The sequence below is a fragment of the Chelonoidis abingdonii genome, chromosome 2 (assembly GCF_003597395.2).
Source record: "Chelonoidis abingdonii isolate Lonesome George chromosome 2, CheloAbing_2.0, whole genome shotgun sequence".
Classification (NCBI taxonomy): Eukaryota; Metazoa; Chordata; order Testudines; family Testudinidae; genus Chelonoidis; species Chelonoidis abingdonii.
Window position 1 is genome coordinate 268,625,678 of NC_133770.1, and position 23,651 is coordinate 268,649,328.

General features: G+C 39.1%; 1 protein-coding gene across 1 annotated transcript in view; it reads right to left on the reverse strand.

The window, feature by feature from the left end:
* The window catches only part of ANGPT1 (angiopoietin 1), a 213,948-nt gene that overhangs the window by 105,827 nt on the left and 84,470 nt on the right, over positions 1-23,651 (reverse strand). Inside the window, exons 2-3 of the mRNA XM_075063187.1 lie at positions 5,089-5,244; positions 1,252-1,373 (exon numbers count right to left, since the gene is read on the reverse strand). Of these exons, the coding sequence (XP_074919288.1) occupies positions 1,252-1,373; positions 5,089-5,244 (278 nt within the window). The remainder of the gene's footprint in view (positions 1-1,251; positions 1,374-5,088; positions 5,245-23,651) is intronic.

A 23,651-nucleotide genomic window follows, 5' to 3' on the forward strand; every position in this document is an offset into this window, starting at 1 on the left:
GTTCTATATCAGCTGTTCCATTATTTTGCCCAAGATTGATGTCAGGGTGATGGGCCTATAAGTTACCCTGGTCATCCTACTTACCCTTTTAAAGTATTGGCATAACATTAGATTTCTTCCAGTCCTCTGGAACTTCTGTGGTGTTCCCAGACTTATTGAAAATCAAAATTAATAGTCCAGAGAGCTCCATGGCTAGCTTTTAAAAACTCTTGGATGCAAGTTATCTGCTGATTTAAAAATTTCTAATTTGAATAGCTACTATTTAAAACCATCCTTAGCTACTATTGAAATGGTAAGTATTTAATCATCATCACCATCATCATCATCATCATCTTTTTTTCCAAAAAGATAACAGAACTATTTATTGAACACTTCTATTTTTTTATGCATTATTATGGACAATTCTACCATTTCCGTCTAGTAATGGACCTTTTGTTCCTGATATACTTTAAAAACTTTAAAAACTTCTTGTTGTCAATTTAGATTTTAGCCTCTTCAGGGCAGGAACCTTTTATTTTATTTTTCTGTGAAATGTCACTCATGCCTTTCATGCCAAACACATAGTAAATTCTAACCCTATTGTGACATCCCTGCACAAACCTGAGTTCATTTTTGGCTACATGAATCCAGATGGCTGCTATGATGTAGAGTGCTTTTTGCGTGTAACCCCAAAGTTATTTTATTCTTTCACCCCCAAATTTGGAGGACTGGCTACTGTCTCCTTATTGCTTTATAGTGCCAAAGAGAGGGCAACATTCTCCTCAGCTGCTGGAGTACAGTCAGATCTCCAGGGTACATCCTTCAGTCATTCCATATGTAGTGTCCCATTGCTGTAAGTAGGAGTTCTGCATACAGAACAAGTACTAACTATATTAGAGTGCAACACTAAGAATTGAAGAGAAAAATTTATCCCATAACTTGGTAGTTTTTCCACTTCAATATTCTAAATATACTTTGGAAGACTTCTCTTTTCCTTATGCCTATTCACCCAGATATGTATATTTAAGCGTCTGAAAACTTAAGGGACTGCCATACCTTAGTAGCATATAGTATTGGTTTTGCTGATTTGCTGATATTTCCTTATGCTTCCCATATCCGTCAGTCTAGATTTTACTTAGACTTCCCATCTACGTCTTTTTGTTTATTCAAGGCTCAGAACAACCATTTGTCCCAGCAGTTTAAAGTAGTAGAAATGGAGAGTATTTGTGGTAAACAGAGAAAGCATTTAAGGGGTTAACAATTTTCTCTCACCTGTTTTTCTCATGAATTTTCAGTATTTCATGTGTCTGCTGCAGAAGTTGTTTTTCTAGCTTGTAAGTAGATAATGAATTTTCCAGCAGCTGAATTTCAAGACGGGATGTTTGATTTAGTACCTAAAGAATAAATAAAAGCATTAAAACTTGCAGTGTTCTAGTATTACCATTCTGAAGACTTGAACACTGAGTTACATATTTATTCTACTTTATGTCAGCTTGCATGAGGATTAATTGAAATGGTCAGTTCAGGTTTTAAAATATGTTTTATACGTGGGGCCAGAGCCTGACCTGGTGTAAATTGAAGTCAGTGGAGCTATGCTGGTAAACACAGGCTGAAGTTCTGGACCCATATTTGTTGCAGAATAATAATATGCCATTAAAAGGAGGGAAACTGTATACAAAACCTCAGACTAAATGTATACAACACATGAATATATTATAAGAGTACTTGGAAAGGATTTGAACACATGCCAAACTGTTGCATATGATGTTTTGTAACTAGAGCTTCTATGACAGCATTCTTTCAAGATTTCTCTTTTGCAGTGTTGCATGCCTTCAGTATCTGCTTACATCAGGGCTGGGCAAACTACAACCCATGGGCCACATCCAGCCTGTCAGAGATCTTAATCCAGTCCTTGTGCTCCCACCGGGAAGTGTGGTTCGGGGCTTGCATCGCTCTGGTGCTGCAGCTGGGGAGAGGGGACAGGGACTTGCCCTGCTCCACTCAGCTCCCAGAAGCAGTGGCATGTCTCCTCTCCAGCTCCTATGCATAGGGCAGCCAGGAGGCTCCGCACTCTGCCCCAGCTTCAAGTGCCACCCCTGAAGCTCCCATTGGCTGGGAACCATGCCCAGTGGGAGCTGCAGGGTGGTGCCTGCCAATGGGGCAGCATGCAGAGTCGTCTGGCTGTGCCTCCGCATAGGAGCCGGAGAGGGGACATGCCGCTGCTTTCAGGAGCTGCTTGAGGTAAACGCCGCCCGTAGCCTGCACCCCTGACTCTCTCCCACACCACAACCTCCACCCCAGCCCTGATTCCCCCTCCTGCCCTCCAAACCCCTTGGTCCTAGCCGGAACACCCTCTTACACCCCAAATCCCTTATCTCCGGCCCCACCACCTCAGAGCCCACATTCCCCACTCCCCCCGCATCCCAACACCTTGTCTCATCCCTGATCCCCCTCCCATCCTCCAAAACCCTCAGTCCCAGACTGGAGCATACTCCTATACCCCAAATCCCTCTTCCCTGCCTCCCCTTGAGCCCATACCCCCAGCTGGAGCCTTCACCTCTCTCCTCCCCACCCCACATCGCAACCTCCTTGTCCCATCCCTGATCACCCTCCTGCCCTCCAAAACCCTCAGTCTCAGACTGGAGCACCCTCCTGCACCTCAAACCCCTCATCCCCAGCCCCACCCCAGAGCCCTCAGCCCCAATCAGAGCCCTCACCCCCCCCTGCATCCCAACCCCAATTTTGTGAGAATTCATGGCCCACCATAAAATTTCCATGCCCAGATGTGGCCCTTGGGCCAAAAAGTTTGCCCACCCCGGCTTACGTCAACTCCATTGCATTGTTACGCAGATTGTGTAAACAACAGAGGTTCTGATCCTGCAAGTTGTTCCATGCAGTTGTCTTTGACTTCACTGGGGTTCTGTGCAGGGTCAAAGATCTGCCCTCATGCAACAATTTATAGATTCAGGCCCTAGTGGGTATAATTGAAATGGCAATGACATTTTTAAATGGAAAGTAACAGAATCTAGCAACTCAAGTATAATTTTGCAGCTCAAAAATGAAATGAAAAGAAATATTTAGTCAGAATGACAGTAATAATTTCTTACATTGATGTGGCAACTTCCATCCCACAAGGTTCTAAAGCATGTTATGTCAAGAGTACATATAAGAGAGGGAAGACCACTGCTGAAATGCAAGTGCTGAAATGAATGTAGTGTTAATTCAAAAGTGCACAGTAACGCTATTAAAAAGATTTTTAGATGGGTAACTGTCAATATCATCATGTGATTCTATGGCACTGTTTCCCCATAGAATCTACCCTTATGTGAGAAAGCACAAAGCAGAAGAGTCAGTCTAATAATGTCTCCATTTTTTTGAAAAATGTTGAGATCCATTCTCTGAGATGCCTTTTCTGCCTTAGTTGGGAGGAATGCCATGGAGAAGTGAAGGGTAGGGCTTAATCAACAGCAAGGGAGAGTTAGGTTAGATATTATGAAAAACTTCCTAACTATAAGGGTAGCTAAACTGTGGAACAGCTTCCAAGGGAGGTTGTGCAATCCCCCCTCATTAGAGGTTCTTAAGAACAGGTTGGGCAAACACCAGTCAGGGATGTTTACTTGGTCCTGCCTCAGAGCAGGGAGCTGGACTTATTGACCTCTCATGGTGTCTTCTGGCCCTACATTTCTAAGATTCTATTATTCTAAGTGGGGCAGAGCCAAGGCTCCACTATTCCCTGCCCTTCCCCACCCACTTAGGGGGGAGTAAATGGGCACATAACACCCACTGCACCCTGTGCAGACCCAAAGTCTGGGTAGCTCATGCAAAGGGCATAAAGAAGTGTTTCTACACCTCATTGTTCCCCTGCAGGGCATGTAGTCCAAAGTCAAAATCTATTGTCGCAGTTAGATACCAGAATGCTATGTGCAATGGTGCAAAGAACAGATTTGCTCCAACATTTTCTTGAATCTCTACTCCATTACATAAAAGCTCAGGTCACTTGAGAAGGTGACTTTTATTAATCAATGTATGAAAAAAATAAGCAGCCGAGTAAGGCTATTTTGTCATCACCATGTGCATATCATCTCTAGCTAGAGTAAATTAAGTGTCCTCCATTTGGTAATTGCTATTGTTCTTCTTTATATTGTAATGTGATTATGTAATAATTTGGGAATGATATTGTAAACTTGGGTCAGGACTTGAGTGCAAACAGTCTGATCTATCTCAAACAGTTTGCTACAACAAACCAAATAAATACAACACATGAATACATTTGTTTTAAATAAACAGTTTGAATGCATTGCAACTGTTAAAGATACCACAGACTGCAAATAGCAAGGGGAAGTCCTTGGAGAAAGAAAAAATAATGTAATGTGAACTGTAAACTGATAGAAAACTCAAAATAAAATAATTAGTACCTACTACCCTATGATAAGCATTAGACCTCAGCTTATATGGCATTCTGGTTATAAGAACAGCACATTTGTCTGCTAGTTTGCACTGAAATTATTAATACTCAGTACCATGGTGGGGGGTGGTAGGCAAGCCTCTGTAAGCTATGACCTATGAAATGGTCTTATATTCATGCCACATTGTAAAACTTTGTAGAATAACAAATGGTAAACTGCATAGCACTTGACGAATGAATGTTTGTTGCTTTCTCTTGGACCTGTAAAAAACTCCACGTATACAATACTTTTCAAATGTCTGGAAACATTTCAGAGAAAATAAATAACATTTCTCAATATAAAGTGGCAAGTAATAATGTAGATCAAAGGAGATATTTTAACCTAAAATTATTTATTTAGCTTGACACTTGTATCATTCACTGTTGGTAGCTGGGCTATTTATTTGAAGTCAAATGCTAGTTAGTTTTTTGGTTAGTCCTGACAAACACATAAAAAGCTAAATATACCAACCAATCTTCATTAAGTATAAAGAAAACTACATAATGAGAATCAGTCATCATTGCTGTTGCTACCAATAAACAGAAAGTGTGTATGTTTCTTGGAGCACCATGTTGAAATCTACTTTGTGATGATGTGGTAAAAGGAGGTGGTTGGGAAGGTTGTCTGCAGTAAATTCTTGTAGAATATGGCTCTTGGGACAGACCTGGGTTTCAACATCTGTGAGTTTTCTCGTCTGCTCTGCCGTCTGACTTAGGAGACTGGTTCCTATCTCAAGCATGGTGGCTGTGTGGTTCTGAACTGCACTCTGCTGTATCTGGGCCATCTCCGACTTCATGTTTTCCACAATGTAGTTCTCGAGCTGTGAAAGAGAAAAGGTAACAACAAGGGTATTTTAAGGAAAAGTACCAGTTGTGCACACTTGTAATGACAGAGCAATGATTGGCTAGGAATCCTACTGTAAGAAGAAGTTTCAGATCTCTCATTGAAGCCATCCCTTCCCATCATTCTGTGCATTACACTTCTTCTGAAGTCAATAGGAGCTAAAACCTATAACATAATAGGGCCATTTGTCATAGTGTTCATGGCCTCAAAGGATGACTAGATCTAGTCTGGCCTCCTCCATATCACAGAACCTAAACCACATCTTGTTACTGCTGTGTTGAGCCCATCTATCACCTCACTGGGGTGGTTCAATCCTGCCTTAACAGAAACAGGAGTTTGTTGCAATTTGCCTTGCAAACAATCACATGCTGAACTTACAAAGCGACAAAGAACCCGTTAATTCATATGCAAAAATCAGATGGTGTGAATAAGCTCCTATCTTTTTCTAATAGCCCACATATTGCCCCAATGACTACCGATGCTACCAGAAGTTCTTCTTGCTATATAACATGTAACAATATTATAATTTACGTAGTGCCAAAAGTATGTGAAACTCTATACAGCATGGTCTCTGTCCTGAATAGCTCACAGTCTAAATAGATAATGTATGAAAACAGGATCAGGAGAGTAGGGCTCTATCAAAAGTAATTGAGCAGTGACATCCAGCATGTGTTTGGTTAGCTCCAGGATTTTTAAAATGTGCATGTGCATCTGTTTTGTTAACATGTCTATGACGGAGAGATTAGGGCTTAGAGGGTTTAGGGCAGCAGGGTGTTTTAAGGGGGAACTTCAAAGAGCAGAGGATGGCGATAGGAGACACTGGAGTCAAGGAGTGATCAGAGAAGCAGGGGGCCTTGTGGATTAATTCAATACATCTTCACTGTCACTGAAGTCCTCCCAAATAAAAACGAATTTATTTGAGAGTTGTTCGCATGTGAAATGAACACATGCTGATAATTAACACCACAGTTGATTCAAGACAGACAATTGCTGAAGTTAATAAGAGGTTAATATTAGTAAGAGATTCATAAAATACATATGAATGTTACCAATAGGTGACCAATCTAATGATTTTACGAGCTGTTTCAAAACAATTGTTTGTTACAAACAGTAGCCACAGAGAATTAACAGCTATTGTGGATGGGCATCTCTTGGGCAGCCTGTAATAGACTAATTTATTTTTTTTAGAATCCATTGTAATTGTATAGAGATGCAACAAAACCTAACCAGATCTAAATGACAATACATCAGGACTTTAAAGCACTGCAGGTTTCTTATCTATGCATGGGAGAAGGAGCATGGTTGTCTTCCCCTCTTAGAGCCACTTTACATCTCTCAAGCAGTATAAAAGCACTGAAGTTTCGTCCAGTGCCCAGGGCGGGGGAAAAAAAAAGCCACAATTGGTGGCACTTCATTCTGTGGTGGCAATTTGGCAGCAGGTCCTTCCCTCCGAGAGGGACGAAGGGACTCGCCGCATCATTGCCACCGAAGATCCAGACCTGCTGCCCCTTTCTGCTGGCCGCCTCAAGCACCTGCTTGCTGCGCTGCTGCCTGGAGCTGGCCCTGCCAGTGCCTAGTTGAGAATTTTCCTATCATGAGGGAGCTCTCATCAGAGGTGGGGAAAGAGGCATGTAGAGGTTAGGGCAGTATGCAGTTCTAGTCTCCCAATTCTCAGCTGGCCTACCATCCTTTAGGTGCCATGATTAACTGGAATAAAAGAAAGCATCCCATAAGTTGCTCTAAGTTATGCTGATGCTGGAGCAGCTGTGGTGGAGAGGCAGGGGCTGTAATTGGCTTCAAAATGCTCGATGCCCTGAACAGAACTGACTACAGGAGAGAAATCGAGCCCTGTATATGTAAAACAGTGTATATGTTGCTCAAATCTCCTGGAAGGGATGCTGCTGATTCCCATGCCCCAGACCAGTCAGCAAAATGGTTTCATTGGTTTAAATCCCAGCTGAGGATCTCAAAGTCTCAGTGGGGAAAGGAGCTGACTCAAGTGAGGCTCAGAAGCTTAAAAAGGAGCTGGCCATGCTAATGAGAGAGAAAGATGGGCATTGTTGACCAGAAATCAGAACAGAGATCTTTGAAGACATGAGCCACTTCACTGTTATTGTCTGTTGTTGTTGCTTTGATATTGTTTGTGTATAGTTTACAGCCTGTTGAACTGAATGAAGGGGATGTGGCCAGAGTTGTTTCTGGCTGTATAATCTGTTTGTACAAGGACCTTCTAAATAAATTGGAAACCCCAAAGACTGATTGTTTTGGTTTGGTTTGTTATTTTTAGTTGCCTGGATTATTCTTTCTAGTTGCTTAGACCCTGGCCCTGCCATAACACACAACAAAGATAGTGCCACACTGGAAAATGCGGACTTTGTTTCTGACTTACACAAGCATTGCACTAACATCTTGTTTAATGTCTTCTACACAGTATTAACATGAAAATGCAGTGTCCTGGATCCAGCTGCTATAGATAGATGCATCTCTATTTTAATCAAGGAAGCCATGACAATTGAATCCGCTGAGGTTTCTTTTATACCCTTCAGTACTTTTTTCTATAACTGATCATATTTATGGTTAGCTGATGCTCAGATCTTAGTCACGACTACTTGACTTAGTAATTTGTTTTTAATCAAATTGGACCTGCTTCTGTAGCAATGAGCATGTTTCACTGTGAAAGGTAAGTTGTGTAGCTAAGCAGTAAGAACCAGATGTAGTTGATTAAGAGACTGAGGAAGGGAGCAGGAGTCAAACATACAATGTGTGATTAATAAGCAGTGCTGCTTTCATCTTATCTATAAACATTCCTGTGGAGATGGATAACTGTTAAACACATTCTGATGAGCTACATCAGCTGAGCTCAGAAAAGATTTGCAACAAATTTGATTGTCCACATACATCTCCTACTGATCTTAGCATGTTTACAGAAAAAGATTGCTACCTCAAGGTTAAATATTTTATGAGTAAGAATGATTAAGATCTGATTTTTCAGCCTGGAAAAGTGCTGAACACTCGGCCTGACAGAGTTATAAAGTAGATGTCTCAGAATCCCAGACCACAAAAATGTTTGCCTGAGCTGCCAAGTTGCCCCTTTGATTTGGGTATTTATAGAGCATTTGAGTGTAATAGTCAAAATATTTATAGTTTTACCACTGAATAATTTGATAAGTAATAAAACAAAAGTGATTAACAATGGAGGCACAATTCGTGTGTGTGTGTGTGTGTGTTTGCAATGGAAGTTTCCAGGTATCCATTACCAGAATGAGTTTGTTCTCGTCACAACTAGAACACTGTAGAGGCTAGAGATTTTGAGCTAGTCCAAAGGTGGTTTTAGTGGGGCATGATGATTGTACACAGTGCTTTATGTTCAGATATATTATGAAGGTACTTTTTATGCAGCACATGAGCCAGGGCCATTGTGTTTTTAGCCAGTCTCTTGCTCCTGTTTGGCTTTCTTTAACCAAGACATTTACTTCTCTCCAACCTGTCCCCTGACAGAATGGTTATAAATATTCCACATGAAAGTGCCACTGGAATGAGACACATCTGAAATATTGGCCCCCTCAAGAGAATGTCCAAATTCCTTCCTTGCCTCCACTTCCTGACTGGAAGGGAGGATTCTCAGATGATCAGTTCTAAAGCAGGGAAGTTACAGTACAAGTTATAATGGGATACTACCACAACAGAAATTTCCTTCTGTGTTGACCTCCTCCATTAGGCCAAGTTGGGAGACCAGGCTCCCACAGCAGCTGGGAGAGCAGAGTTGGAACTAGGCATCTAAAATTGTTGTGAGGGTTACAGTCCAATGAATAGAGAAGATGGAAGAGCTGGAGTAGGGAAAAACCTTTCAAACCCTGTGAAGAAACCACTAGCAGAAGGGGGTGGGGAGAGGGTTGTTTAAATGAAGAATTCTTCAGTACATCACAGAATCTTTATTTGACAGTCACTATAAACCAGAACATGATGAACAGAGTGTTCATTGGTTGCTCCCTGCATTCATTAAACTGTGTATAGTTTATACACTATTGCTCACCCTATGCATTCAAAAAATCCAGAGTCAGGCCACACAAACACACACAAATCAGAAGTTTGGCTTAAAATCGCAGTTAAAAAAAATAAATAAATGCAGTATTCTTTTTAATCTGTCTTCTTGTTTCTGAATTTTTATGGCTTTTAGGGTCTTGTTTTCAAGCTCTTCTCCACATTCTGAGGGTAAGAATTTATTTTTAAATGGAAGCAGAGAGTATCATATATTCATCTAACTCCAGGAGACAGGACTTCGAGAAAAACATCAGCTAAGGCAAAATCATGAGATCTGGCAGCACTGTTTATATTTCTGAATAAATAGACTGTTTGCACAAACTATATGAAGAACTAAACTTGAAATGGGGAACTTGGCCCTTATTGGAGTGAAAATTGACTACAGCCAGGTAAATTATTGCATCAACGACATATTGAATGTATACAGCTGTTTTTCCTATTCAGGAATTAGCCACAAAAAGACTTCATCTTTTAAAAAAATGTTTGTAATTCAAGATGATTCAACAGTAGTTTTATGAACATATCTCAGCCCTTGGATTGTTAGGAACTATTTGCTGAGATTAAGAAAGGAGGAACCTAGGATTACAGTAATTTGGTCATAAAATTAATCAGCCTGTCCTGAAGGTTTCATTAAATTAATTCCCTTCCCACTTTCTCCCATTTCTTTTAGCTTGCTGATTAACTAGAATCCTGGTCCCACTGAAATCATTGGCATAATTCCCATTGACTTTAAAAGGGCCAGGATTTCACCCATTATTTTTATTACAGAAAACCAGAATTAATTAGATTTATTCACAGTCAAAACTATGGGCCTGATCCAATGCCCATTGAATTTTTTTTGTTTTCTCAGGGAATTTTGGATTGGACCATGCATGTATTATTGACTAAGAGGAATAGCAGCTATTAGTTAGCAGCTGATTAAAGAATACTTACACGAAAGACAATCTGAATGGATTTACAGCAAGTGACACACAAAATCCCATTCAGAAAAGCAAACAAACTTCAACCATTTGAGGTTTAATACTTTTCAAGAACTACTTAATCATACATTTAACTTAACATCATTCTCCATATTCTCCATTAAGCTTCAAATATATAAATAACACATGCATGAAACCTCATTTTAGTAGGTTAAGACACTTTATGCGTTCTTTATTTCTCTAATATTTCCTTGTTTGCACACTACTGCTTTATACTTTTTATTTAAGTTGTCCTACGTCTTAAAAAAATAAATGTTTTTTTTTGCTATACCCTTCTTTCCTGGAATATATCTTTATATCCAGAATGGCTACTCTTTCTATTAATTCAGCTGCATCTGCTTTCAGTACTGCTCACTAAATTGTTCTAGGAATTTTCAGCAATGTGGGATTACTCAGTTGGAGGCATAATAAGATTGTAACTTTCTCAGAAATAAAACTGTCCGGAAGTTCAGTATAATTGTTTAATAAACATTCCAGAGGATTTTGCATTAGGACTATCTAACTTTTACTGAATAATGTCGATTGAATAGTCTTCATAGAAACCATCCAAATACAATTAGGAATATTAAAAGGGAAACAGTAACTTCGGACATAAGTAAATGATCATAACTTCTGGCAGAAGACATAAATAAAATGAGAGATTTTTCTCTTGCTTTGATCAAGGGACTATTTATTGTAGTTTACTCATACTAATTATATTGCAAGGATTGCTGTGGCATCCAGATGATGTTATATTCACACACTGCCTGTGTATGAGAATGCAGATGAATATAACAAATTACTGCCACTAGCCAGGCACCACACAGGATTTCAGAAAGTATAATGAAGAACACGCATTAATGATAAGCTTACAATCACTACCCTGCTTATCTGTCACCTCAAAAGTGAGATGGGAGAACATGAAAGGTAAAATAGAATTTAATGGGCTAAAGTATTCAAAGCTTTTTTAGAACTGTAAGGGTTGGGGAAGAAATTTAAAACTGAGAAAGGGTCATATGTATATCAGAAAGGCATGGATGACAGTTACCATGTGCCAAAGACAGGAAAATGCCCTAAGGTTTCTAATACATTTCTTTGCAAAGTATCCCCTCAAGAGTCAGAGGCTTGGAGTTCAATGGCGATGAAGCTATCCGGTGTGGCAGATCCACACAGAAGGGACCAGTTTGATGCACAGAGCAGAACCCATCCTGCTATTGATTCCAACCCATTGCAGGTGCTTCATGGAGGGCATATAAAGAGAGTTAATGACCCTTCAAGCACCACTGACTCCTTCTGAGGTCTCTGCAGGGAAATCTGCGGGGTCAGCAAGTGATGATCACAGAGGACAATTAGTTCACAGTCCTTCCCTATGTGCCCCACTCCTAGATTCACTGGGGTGTCCACGGGAAGGGATGCAGATGAAGCAGGGAAAGATCCATGTGAGGAAGAAAGCATCTGATGATCAGGCCCCAGTGTAAAGTACAAAAAGGAGATGTACACTAACTATACGCCAATGTATTTATCGCTGCCGGGTCTAAATCATGAATGGACTAATATGCAAATAATCTCTCAGGAAGGACTATTGGGATATATAGTGTGCATACTAGTACTGGAAAGGAATGGTTGATTATGAAACATTACCTAAGTGTTTGTGGTTTTGAGTTCCAGGATTTCAGAAAAAGAACCACTCCAATCAATCAGTAATTCTAATGCCTGCTTTGGGAGAGGTTTGGCTATAGAAACTCTATTTACTTTTGACTTCTATTGACTGTAATATACCCAGAGTTCAAAACCTTTATTAAGGTAACAATAAAAGTAAGCCTTGTTGGATTGTGTGAGTTATTCTTTCATGATATTAAATTATTCTTAAGGTACTCAAGTCATATATTATTTTGCATTGCTATTAGCTCTAATACCTTAATAAATATGTGTAATGCTGTTGACAGAAACATAACTTCGAATTAACTCACTTTTGTGAATTTAAAAACATAAACCTAGACTACAATAATGTATCAGAGGGGTAGCCGTGTTAGTCTGGATCTGTAAAAGCAGCAGAGAATCCTGTGGCACCTTATAGATAATGTAGTTTTCCAAATGATATTCTATGAGAAAAAAATGAACAACTATCATTTACCTACTCAAATAAATGGACTCACTACTTCAGCCAATGTAAATTATGTTACTACCTTGCCTCTAGTGGAGCATGATATACACCAACTGAGCATCTGGCCCAGTGTGGCTGCATCTTTATGTTAAGATTTAAATAAATGCACAAAGTGTGTTTGAATGTCCATGCCACTGCAAATTTAAATCAATACACATTGGAATGGAAACATTCATAACTTTGTTATTTTTAAGCCTAGTGTCTTCAGATGTATGAAGGGCACTTGTTCCTAGGAAGGACTAAGTCTTTGGTATTATGTATGCTTAAAATCACACTCATACTATTGCATTAATGTAGAATTACAATTAGTTTACCAAAAAGAGAGTGGTGCTTCACCGCACGTTTGATTTGTATCTCTAATGTGAGATTTAAATAAACACACTGAGTGCATTTGTCTGAATATTTTCATATGTACATGGGATCACATGTACAAATAATCACTTTGTGTTTATTTTAATAAGTAATCACTGAAATAAACACAGCTGCATTTGCAATATGTGATTTTCAAACACATATTGCTTTGTTATTTTTAAGCCAGATGATTTCCAATATATTAAAGGCACTTGTCCACATTGAGAACTAACTTAAATCCATAGTAAGTTTGAATTAAGTAAAACTTCTGTTATGAAAGAAAAAAAATCATGCTAAACAATCCATTTTTTCATGTTCAGATAAATAGTCTGGTCATTTTTTATTTATTTCAGTCCAAAGATCAGAGTTTCAAATTTCAGAACCAAAATTTCTGTAATAAAATCATCTTTAGACTAAGAACAAATCTGGTACATTTGACACCAAAAGTATTTTGCCCCCCAAAATTGCCATGGAGAAGACAACAAGAAGCCTTTATTTACTCTCTTCTATGTAATACAGGAAGAGAACTCTCAATGAACTGAAAACACAACAAATTTTAAGTGGATAAAAGGATACTGTTTTACATAATACACAAAAATAATGGGTCAAAAATTCTGCTGCAGAATGTTATTGATCAAGTGCATTGGGTTCAGATCATGATAACTTTACTCACACTGAAGAATACCTTACACCATAAGTCACCCCACTGAAGTCAATGTTCATGGGTAAAAGTACTACTCAAAGCAAGTAAAGTTATTGTAATATGACCCTTTGTGCTTTTTATTTAATCATTAGACTTTAATGTCTTAACATCACCTCTAGTAATGCTAGCCAGGATAAAGTTATAAGGGAAAATCAATACTCTTGTTTCAGGATATGAGCAGATCCCCAGCTCGGTTCACCCTATGGTATAATAATTGGACAATTTATCGGTTTGGGTACGTTGAGTTTCATTTCCTTTCAAAGCATCTGGCATGACCAAGGACAGGCCACTGAACTAGATGGAGTATTGGTCTGTACCGGTTTGATGATTTGATGTGTAAGTCTCTAAGGAATTTGGACATCTTTGGTAGGTGCCCAGTTATTCAGGCTTCATATTGGAGAGGGGAAATACACCAGAAAGCCTCTTTGCTTTTGGGCTAATTCCTAGAAAACCGGGAGACTATTTGCCATTTCTAAAGTATGATTAACTGCAGTTATTACAAGCAGCATATGAAACACTAAAAGGGCCAGTTTCAATGACCTTTATTAGAATATTGCATCTCTTATTTATTTATCATTAAAGTGTAATAAAATCAATGAGCAGCATAATTGAGAATCATGTCAGACGTGATGGAATGGTCCCATAAGGGAGCCATTTATTAAAAGAAGAAATCAGAACAACATGTTCACATTTATCCTGCTATTAGTGAATTTATGGTTTAAAGAAATTTCCAGTTTAATTTTAACCTTTACAAATTCTGCTAGAGGGCCAATTATATCTTTCTTCATCTAACGTTCCAAACCACTTAATTATATAAACACAGCTCATCTCTGATTATACAGTTGGCTGCAAGTCTGACCCATCACTAGTATATGATGAAGTGGGAGGCATTAAGTGTAGATGAGGCAACATGCCTAACATCTCACCCTGAATAAATAAGAACAGTTGTTTTATTTCACACAGTATTTATCCACTACAACAAAGAACCTATTCTCTTTGGCAAAGATACTCAAAATATATGGCAAGAATAGTTTTTTGAAAGTGACTGATTCTGGAACGAATTCCACATAAATGAATATTGAATACCTTAGGGCCTGATCCTGCAAATGCTTGCTACTGAATATAGTGCTTACTACCAGGTTAGTCCAAATGAAATTGCCTCTTTGCTTCATTATGTGAGGCCTGTGAAGTATGCAGTCCCAAGCTGCATATGTTGTTTCGGCTACCATACAGCATTATTAACTTATATCTAAACTTCCAATGAATCAGGGAGAATTTTAACATAGTTTGGACGACCATATGTAACTTTTGATTGAAGTAGTTTATGTTGTACTTGCTAACATAGCACCACTAGTTTTTGCTGCTGTTGTTTTTTATTCTGTTCAGGTTCTTATGCCATGCTGATCACTGTGGAATCTAAGTGCTTTGTTGACATCCAGAGGGAGGACTGCAAACACTTTCAGAGGCTACATTTACACTATGAGCTAGGGGTTTGAGTCCACTGCTCACGTACATACACTTATGCTAGCTGCCATTGAGCCAGCATGAGTATACATAGCAGCGTAGACACGGTGGTAATTTTCAAAGCAAAAGTAATGTCAGTTCACACCATTGACCACAGTACATGAACAAATTCAGTTCACTAATGCCACTGGGTTGCCAGAGATGGAGTTCTTATCCTTATTATGGAGCCAAGCAGGACTTGCATTGGTGTGTGACATCTCCACTGGTCCACAATGACTTGAAAAGCGTCAAAACTTTTTGGGGCTGTGTCCCCTGTCAATCCAAATGTATCAGGCAGGACAGATGGGCTGGCATAGCAGGGGAATTTATCTTTGCAAAGCATAGTGTTATTTTTCCTTCACATCGGAAATGGGGGAACAGAGTGTGATTCGGAGTCCTAATGTGATTCATAGTCTGCTCCTGGAGCAATATACCATGTTTCTGCTTCCCTGTGGCAAAGCCCTAAACAACCTGGGAAATACCAGAGGAGCTAAAGCATTTGTAGGCAACTGAGGTCTTCTCTGCTCAACAAGTGTGGGTTGGTTGGCAGGCTCCAGAACCTAATGCCCAGAAAAAAAGTTTCTATTTAGATGCATGAGAGAAAGAGGCCTTTAATAAAGACCCTTGCCCTTCGATCATGCTCACCAGGTTAATCTTATGGTGAGCAAGTATCTTTTTCATGCAAAACTTGCTTGAATTTCACCTAGCATTCTTGTCTGGTAGCACTTAATATGGCAATGGGTAGAGGCTGCATAGACTGTAAGATTCTTGCCTCCATTCAACCCCTGGAGGTAGAGAGGTCATTTGCTGACTACTTCAGATTATCAGCAATAAACATTCAGGCAAAGGATTATTTATTCTCACATGCAGTATTTATGTGCACAAATAATTCCATTAATTTACACATAACACACCTCAATTATAGTTTCTTAAAATCGGTGGACAGTAATTTTTGTTGGTGTCCTGTAAAGCCTGCACATATTAATGGTTCTCAACTTTTAATACAACAATTTGAAGCACAAATAGTTTAATGACGAACGTCCTAGATACATGTAATATTTACTTCAGCTCTACAAGAAATATTTGAAAATGGTATCAAATTCAATGCACTTTTGCTGGAATCACTTTATAAATTTAAGGCACAAATAAACTAAACACTTTCAGAAATAACTATGGCAGTAAATTAGTAATTTCAGCTTTCAATAGAAGATAAAAAAGTTAAATACTAGCGGACATCACAGTACTTTTTTTTCTCATTCTCAAAAATTCTATATCCTTATATTAGCCTCTAAGTGCCAGACCTGGCTTCATTTACTTTTAATGAAAACTGTATGTGTAACTCTTTGCACAGTGCTAAAACACACTCTACCATAGAAACAAGGTTTTTTTAATACCCTTGTGGAGTCAATTTCCTAAGTCTGTGACAACTGATGAGTTAAGAGAATTTCATTGTAATTATACAACCAAATATAATTTTATAACTGTTAGAATGAGAAACATGAATATAAATCTCAAAGTGCTGAAATCAATATTGTGAATTCAGCTTATTCTACCTGCTGGAGTTGTTTGGTCAGACTTGCAGAAAAGAGGTGAAAATCTGTGCATAAAATAAAGAAGTGCACACTTGCATCAATGGGTACAGGCTGATGGATTGAAAAATCCCTATACAATCAGGAGGTATTGACCCGAAGTTTGCTGAGCCAAACAAACAGAATATCAAGCACTCAATTATTGTAGGGAAAAGGCTACAGAATTTATTATGCATGAAACCAGTAGGATTCCATAGAACTGGTAGAGTTTAATAGAAAATGACAACCCTTCATAGGTTTAAAAAGCTCTCTTCTCAATTAAATTTCTATATGATGGTTCAAAAAGGCATAGCAAGTTGTATTATGCTGAAAGGGGCTAATGGCCCTGTGTCTGGGATCTGTGGGCTCTCCATTAAGCTTGTGAGAGAGTGGAGGTGTTCATGTATGCCCAACTCTCAGTACAGACTTCCTTTTAACAAGAAGAAATCTGGTTTGGCAGTTTTCATTCTTTCCTGCCTTTTAGTAAATACATGTCAGACAGGTCTATGAATTCACAGAAGTTCTGCAAACTCAGAATATAATTGGAGAGGCACATAAACCTCTTATGTACCTCAGGACTGTACCAGGGGAATCCTGTGAGCAGTGGCTGATGTTCAGGGGAAGGAAGGAGAGGTCACCTCCTCCTCGCCCTAGCTTAGGAGAACAGCACTCTGTCCACGACTTCCCCTTTCCCTTGACTGTTGGGGATGAGAGCTTCCCCTCCTATTTCAACCCACTTTAACAATTGGTCCAAGAACCTCAAAATTTTGCCTGGAACTCAAGTTATTCTGTGGAATTCACCTTGTATCACCTGCGATCCCATGCTAGAGAGATGGAGCTTTTAGGCTCCAATACCATATCTGGTCTCTCACTGCTAATGGTCTTTTCCTCTCCTCATTGATATTGATGTGTGATTCCTGTTACTATTGTGAGCATCAATACAGAGATTCACAAAGATATAGATTTCTCTCTCTCTCTCTCTCTCTCACACACACACACTTGTGGCATGTAACCATTGAAAAACATCTGGTTGTATCAGAAAAAATAAGAAGATTGATTCCAGTCTCATTTACCAGATCTGTGCACAGCAAGAGAACGTGGAAGATAATCATCCCTAAGTAAACTTGAATTGAGACATGACTCCATAAAACATCGATAAATTCTAATTAAATGTACAGCAGATTGGCTTTTAAAATAGCAATCAGACCATTTCTCACCAGAAGAAATAAGGAGTTTTGTTAGGTAACAGCTGTATAAATCTCCTTGAGATCTATGATAGTCACTGGCTACGCTTTGCTGCAGTAAGAGGAGGCTGTGGGCATTCAGCTATGAGCTCTTTAGTGAAATCTACTCCAAATATCATTCTAAATGTGAGCATCTTCCCATTGAACAAAGAAATAGGCTCATAGCTTTGCAGTCACCAACCATCTTCCTACTTTTCCTAGGTAAGCGGGGTGGCAAGACATCAAAATTCACTCAAGCAATGATTTAGATGCTAAATGTTTGGTTTTTTGAATCTTCACAGCACTTCTAACTATTTCTCAGCGATAATGAGGATGCCTTTATTATTTGTATTCCAGTAATTTCAGGGTCCCATTGTGCAACACAGTTTACACATATAGAATAAAAGAGTCCCTGTGACATTATTAATGCGACAACAACTTGACAGAGCAAAAAGTTAAAGATGATAAAAGTCATTGATATTTCAATTCAACCCTTCACTTGGATCTTGTCTAAACATCTAGCTTTTATAACTTTCCTGGACCCTTTTCCTACAGTCTGTTTTAATTTTACTATACACCAAAACTAGATAGTGTGTAATAATAAAACTATTTTATACTGCCAAGTAAAACCTCATCCAGATGATCCATTTTGTAATATCTCAGAACCATTTACAATGTAATCGGAAATACATAAAACACTGTATCAAGATAATAGGACTGTTACATAAAAAGAAAACATTCAAAGCCCTTGGAGCTCACTGTTACACTTCGGAATCAGAGATGGCCTGAGTAGCAAAGTTCAGAATCACATCCAGTTATTCCTACAGTTCTCAGTATTTGAATGCAGGACTGTGGCTCTGCCTCATTTCTATAACAATAGCCATGTCGCGCTGAGCTACTTTATGAGTAACAGCTGCTAGTTTTGATTTCATTGAATCTGTGAATGCAGTACATAAATGCAAATGTCATGGTCATCAGCTAAACCACACACATTCAACATCAGGGCTAGGAATTAGGACCAAAATTCTCATGGCTACAGCCATGTCAGCTAAAGAAGAATCTCCATTTCTAGTGCTCACTAGTATTGGGTTTAAAACCATTTGTGTCTTCTTTATTGGCTAAAGAATAATAATAATAATTAAAAAAACAGAGAGAGAGAGAATGTGATCATGAATCCTAATGAAAGCAGTATTTTGCATACTCACTAATACTTATGCATACTGCCCATTAGGTGGCAGTAACATGCACTCCCATTACTTAGAACTTCAAAGTGTGCTAAGCCCTTCACTGCTGATACATGATATCTCTTGAAGGAGCATTGTCTCAAGCCTTTCTGTCCTCTCTAAGATAGCCCAGACAAGCTGCATATTAGTTTTTCTTCTGTTTTTGTATACCACATATTGTTGATGGCCCTAAGCAGCAAAGTGGCTCAGAAAAGGCCCATAATCTGGAAAAGGAAACCATGTCTCATTCATCATGATCCCTCTTGCTTCTAGATTCAGTGGAAGACCCTGAGTATGAGATCTACAGGGTTCTGAGAGACTAGAGGTGGTATTCCAGGAACAGGAAGTAGCTGCTGGACACAGCATGCTCCACTCTACAGGGAATGTTTTTTTCCAGCAAAAATCTACATTGATGTCACTGCTGATGGAACTAGCATTAACTTGCTTCTATGCCTGCAGCACCTCTTGGAGGAGAACATGGTGTGCGGGTACCAGAGCCAAGGGAGCCATACTGTTAGAAGAGAGAATTGGAGAGCATGGCCCTAAATGGAGATAGGCCAGGGACATATGGTTCTGTGGTTCCCTTTCTGTGCTGGCTCAAAGTCCTTTGCGTTAAGGGGAAGATGCGATTTCAGTTCTGTGTGTTCTAAATTTGGGGATCCTGCTTACATTAGTTATGGATGTATCTGTGGAAAGAAAGCAAGTGGCCCCTGTATCAGAGCAAGACATGAAAGATAATCACGGGGTGAAATCTTAGCCCTGTGGAAGTCACTGGAAGTTTTGCCACTGACTTCAGTAAGGTCAGGACTTCTTTCTTCATGCTTTATGCTATTTGCATTTTAGTTTTCTGTTCTAAACCTGGCCCAAATAATTTCTCAAAGCTTTGTGTCATTGTTTTAATGTACAGTGAGCACTCTGCAATTCCAAACTTCCTCATTACAGTATAATGTATTTGGTAATGAGTTTTGTCATCCTACTGTAAATCAATTACCATGTTATCCAGGATTATTGTCTTCTAAAGTGGATGTTGTTAACATAAGTGCAAATGTATGCAGAGGGATTTTTAACCATTATTACATTTGGAATAAACCACGGGCTTCTAAACATGAAAAGGAAGCTAGACAGTAAGTGCTTCTGTTCCAGCTGAAGTAAGTTATCATCCTTCCATGAATTCCCAGCTGTGAAGAAGGAGGAAAGGCAAATTTCTGCATGCAGTGCAAAATGGTTCATGACTTTCACCATCATGAAGATGAAGGTGGCAGGAATGTTTATTTTGTTACCCTGATCCAAATCTGCAGCAAATGATGCTACCAAGCAGAATTCTTTAATTTATTCACAGACTGGTGGGTCCACCATTCAGGGAGTTTCTTTAACAGGGAAGACTATAGAGATCATTATATAGAGATCAGCCTGAGCTGCAAAGTTTCAGACTGTATCTGAATGTCTCCAAAGTTCACTGGTGTTTGGATCCTGGGTCGTGGTTAAGGCCAGTCTCTAGAGACACTCAGCAGCTCTCTTGGCAACCCTTTAACCCAGCTGGAGGCAGCAATTACCCTGCTTTTTTTTCTCTCAGCCAAAACAGGGTCTCTCCAACAGCAGCCACCACATCTACAGAGCAGCAAGGCAAGAATTTTTTTTCTTTCTAACCATTATGCTGATAACATACTGTTAGCTGAAGAAGCAACTCAGCAAGAAGAAAACATAAGGTCAGCCAATCAGATCTCCATTTCTAGGGAAGACTTTATTGCATGGCCACAGAGAGACAGATAACAAACCTCAAAAAAAATGTTCCCAAACTTGAAGCTCTTTATCTAGGCCTGCAGCCCTGGGATCAGAGGACAGGGCATTTCTCGCTTTCTGTTCTGTTGCTGTTATGAGCACTTGTGTGAGCCTATATGACCGGGGACAGAGCAGGGCCTCTGCACCATGTCACACATACATATTTGAGGAACTGCTCAGCCAGCATTTGTGAAAGCAGAAATTCAAGAGCTGTAGAAGGAAAAGGCCTCATAGATGCTGTCCAAATTCCCTCCAGATTTCAATTGTCCCTCCTTGGGAGAGGACAGTGAGAAGAATCCAGCCACACTTCCCCTAGCCCTTATAAGATTCCTGAATTTAAAAAAAGGCAGATGCATGGAATACAATTTTGAACAGCAGCAGTCCCAATTGGCCCTCATAAGGGAGAACAAGAGAGACAGAGGAACTCAAGAAGATCTTGGCCCATACAAGTTAGCAGCTTACCAAAGTAAATACAATTAATTCATAATCATAGTGATATTTTTGCGAGACAGTAATGCATTGTTGGGGATCAGGATTTCTGGGTTCTATTCCTGGCTGTGGGAGGGGAGTCTAGTTTGGTGGTTAGAGCTGTGATTACACATGAACTAACCAAGCACACAGATTTGGCACATTCCGTGTGAATGGCAATATGACTGAATGGAAGAGACTTGATTTTGTTATATTAGACAGTTCAACTTCTATTTCAAGCCTTGCCAGAAATGATTTTGTGCAATAGCTCTGTCACTGTATTTGTAAAATGGAGTGTGGAAGCTCATACTGATACCTGGCCACCTCCTAAATTGGGGGCATTGGCCTTGCAATAATAAGAAGGGCTATGGAGTGCATGGAAGTATAAGCAGCAGTTTGAAGAATAGGTGAGATTTGAACTCTTGGCTCCTAGCCCTGTCACTGAGCACTTTTCTCATGCCTAAAAGTTAGCTCGATGAAGAGTCTGGCTCTGTTTGTCTTGTGGAATATCCCACAAATTCTAGTACACTTGAGAGCTCTGATTTCCTTTTTCAAAATATAGGGCAAAAGCTGACTTTCTAATGATAGCCACTGAGTGGAGTGACACACTCAATCACACAATATGAGTAACATGCTACATAAGTGGTGATAGAAGACTAGATATTTGTTACTTAGCCATATATTGTTTTGGCATGGTTTGTAAATATTCTCAGCTATGAATTTAATGTCTCAGTACTTTATTTTTTGGTTCAGATATGAAACTAGCCCCTTTAAATATTATTTCCCATCTTAATAACACGTAAGAAGCTTCTGACAAATCATTAGTGCAGTTAAAAAATGAAGCCACCAGAGGCAAATGTGAAGTATGGCTAAATTCTAGACAACATTTGATTTATGCTTTAAACAAAGCCAGAGACTTAGCTCACAACATACTGTAGATCAGCAGAACCAGCACAAAGAAGAATTTTCAAATCCTTTACTGCAAAGACTCTTGCTAATCTCTGTCTTTTAAGACACGGTTTGGAGAGCAAGAGTAGTAAAAAGGATTTTTAAAATAAACTGTCTCTGAAATGTCAATAAGTTTGGCATTTCATGTTATTTCCCTTTTATTTAAAGTCTGTTGAATTCCTGCATATGTTGTACAGCTTTTACCAGGAAAGAAGTAAGATGAATGTTAGAAAATACATGTACAGTATATAACTGGCTCCAGTGGAGTTGGCAATTTGGGAATATACTAAAGGGAATAATCCTGCATTGGCAGGGGATGAACTAGTGACCTAATCGGTCTAGTCCATGTCTAATTTCTAGGATACTATGAATAGTTGCTTTTTAATACATCAAGAAAAGGAATACTTAAAAAGCTTGATTTAAGAAAGTACTGTTAATTGAAAAAGAATTCAAAAAAATTAGTTTTATATAAAATGTGACCAGAGAATGACACAAATTTTACCTTCTCTTGCTTGGACACCTTAGTTAATTTTAAATAATTACATAGTTATTTTAAGAAAAATAGGGAAAAGAAAATAAGTCTTAAATATTATATTATAAATTATAACTTTCTAATGATTCTAGAACTGTACAGAAAATCATCCATATGTAAAATTCAAAGGAGAGGTCATTGTTTCTAACAGAAACAAGTTATTTCTATTTTTAAAATATTATCACAGAAGACCAAAATTACTGCTGAAGACTTGCCTACCACACTACATCAATATACCCAAACTGGGATCAAATAAGCTATGCAAACTGGTACCTTCAAATTTGTTTAAAATTGCATTTGTTCCCACCAAGTCAGTAAACACATCAAGATCCTGCTGTAACTAAGGGACATTAAATCTGTTCATGAAAATAACTTAAAGAAGATAAATTTGTGCAGTTTTTCCAACCTAAATAAATAACCCAATATTTTCATTCCAAAAAACAAATATGATCACAAATGAACAGAACTGAACATTGTAGGAATTTAAATCCATATTTTGCCATCAGCTTAGAAATCATACTTTGGTTTGGAACATTTTTTTTGATCTACTGTCCTTAGTCGGTTAAAACATCAAAGACTGGATTTTGTGACAAAGTTCCTCCTCTACGTTGGTGGGTCCTGCGCTTATTGGCAGATTTGCCCACCTCAGTGATCTTCCCCACAGTCTGGATCAACTCCTCCTGTGTCTGATCAGGAGTTGGGAGGTTTGGGGGGAACCCGGGCCCACCCTCTACTCCGGGTTCCAGCCCAGGGCCCTGTGGATTGCAGCTGTCTATAGTGCCTCTTGTAACAGCTGCATGACAGTTACAACTCCCTGGGCTACTTCCCCATGGCCTCCTCCAAGCACCTTCTTTATCCTCACCACAGGACCTTCCTCCTGGTGTCTCATAACACTTGTACTCCCTAGTCCTCCAGCAGCACA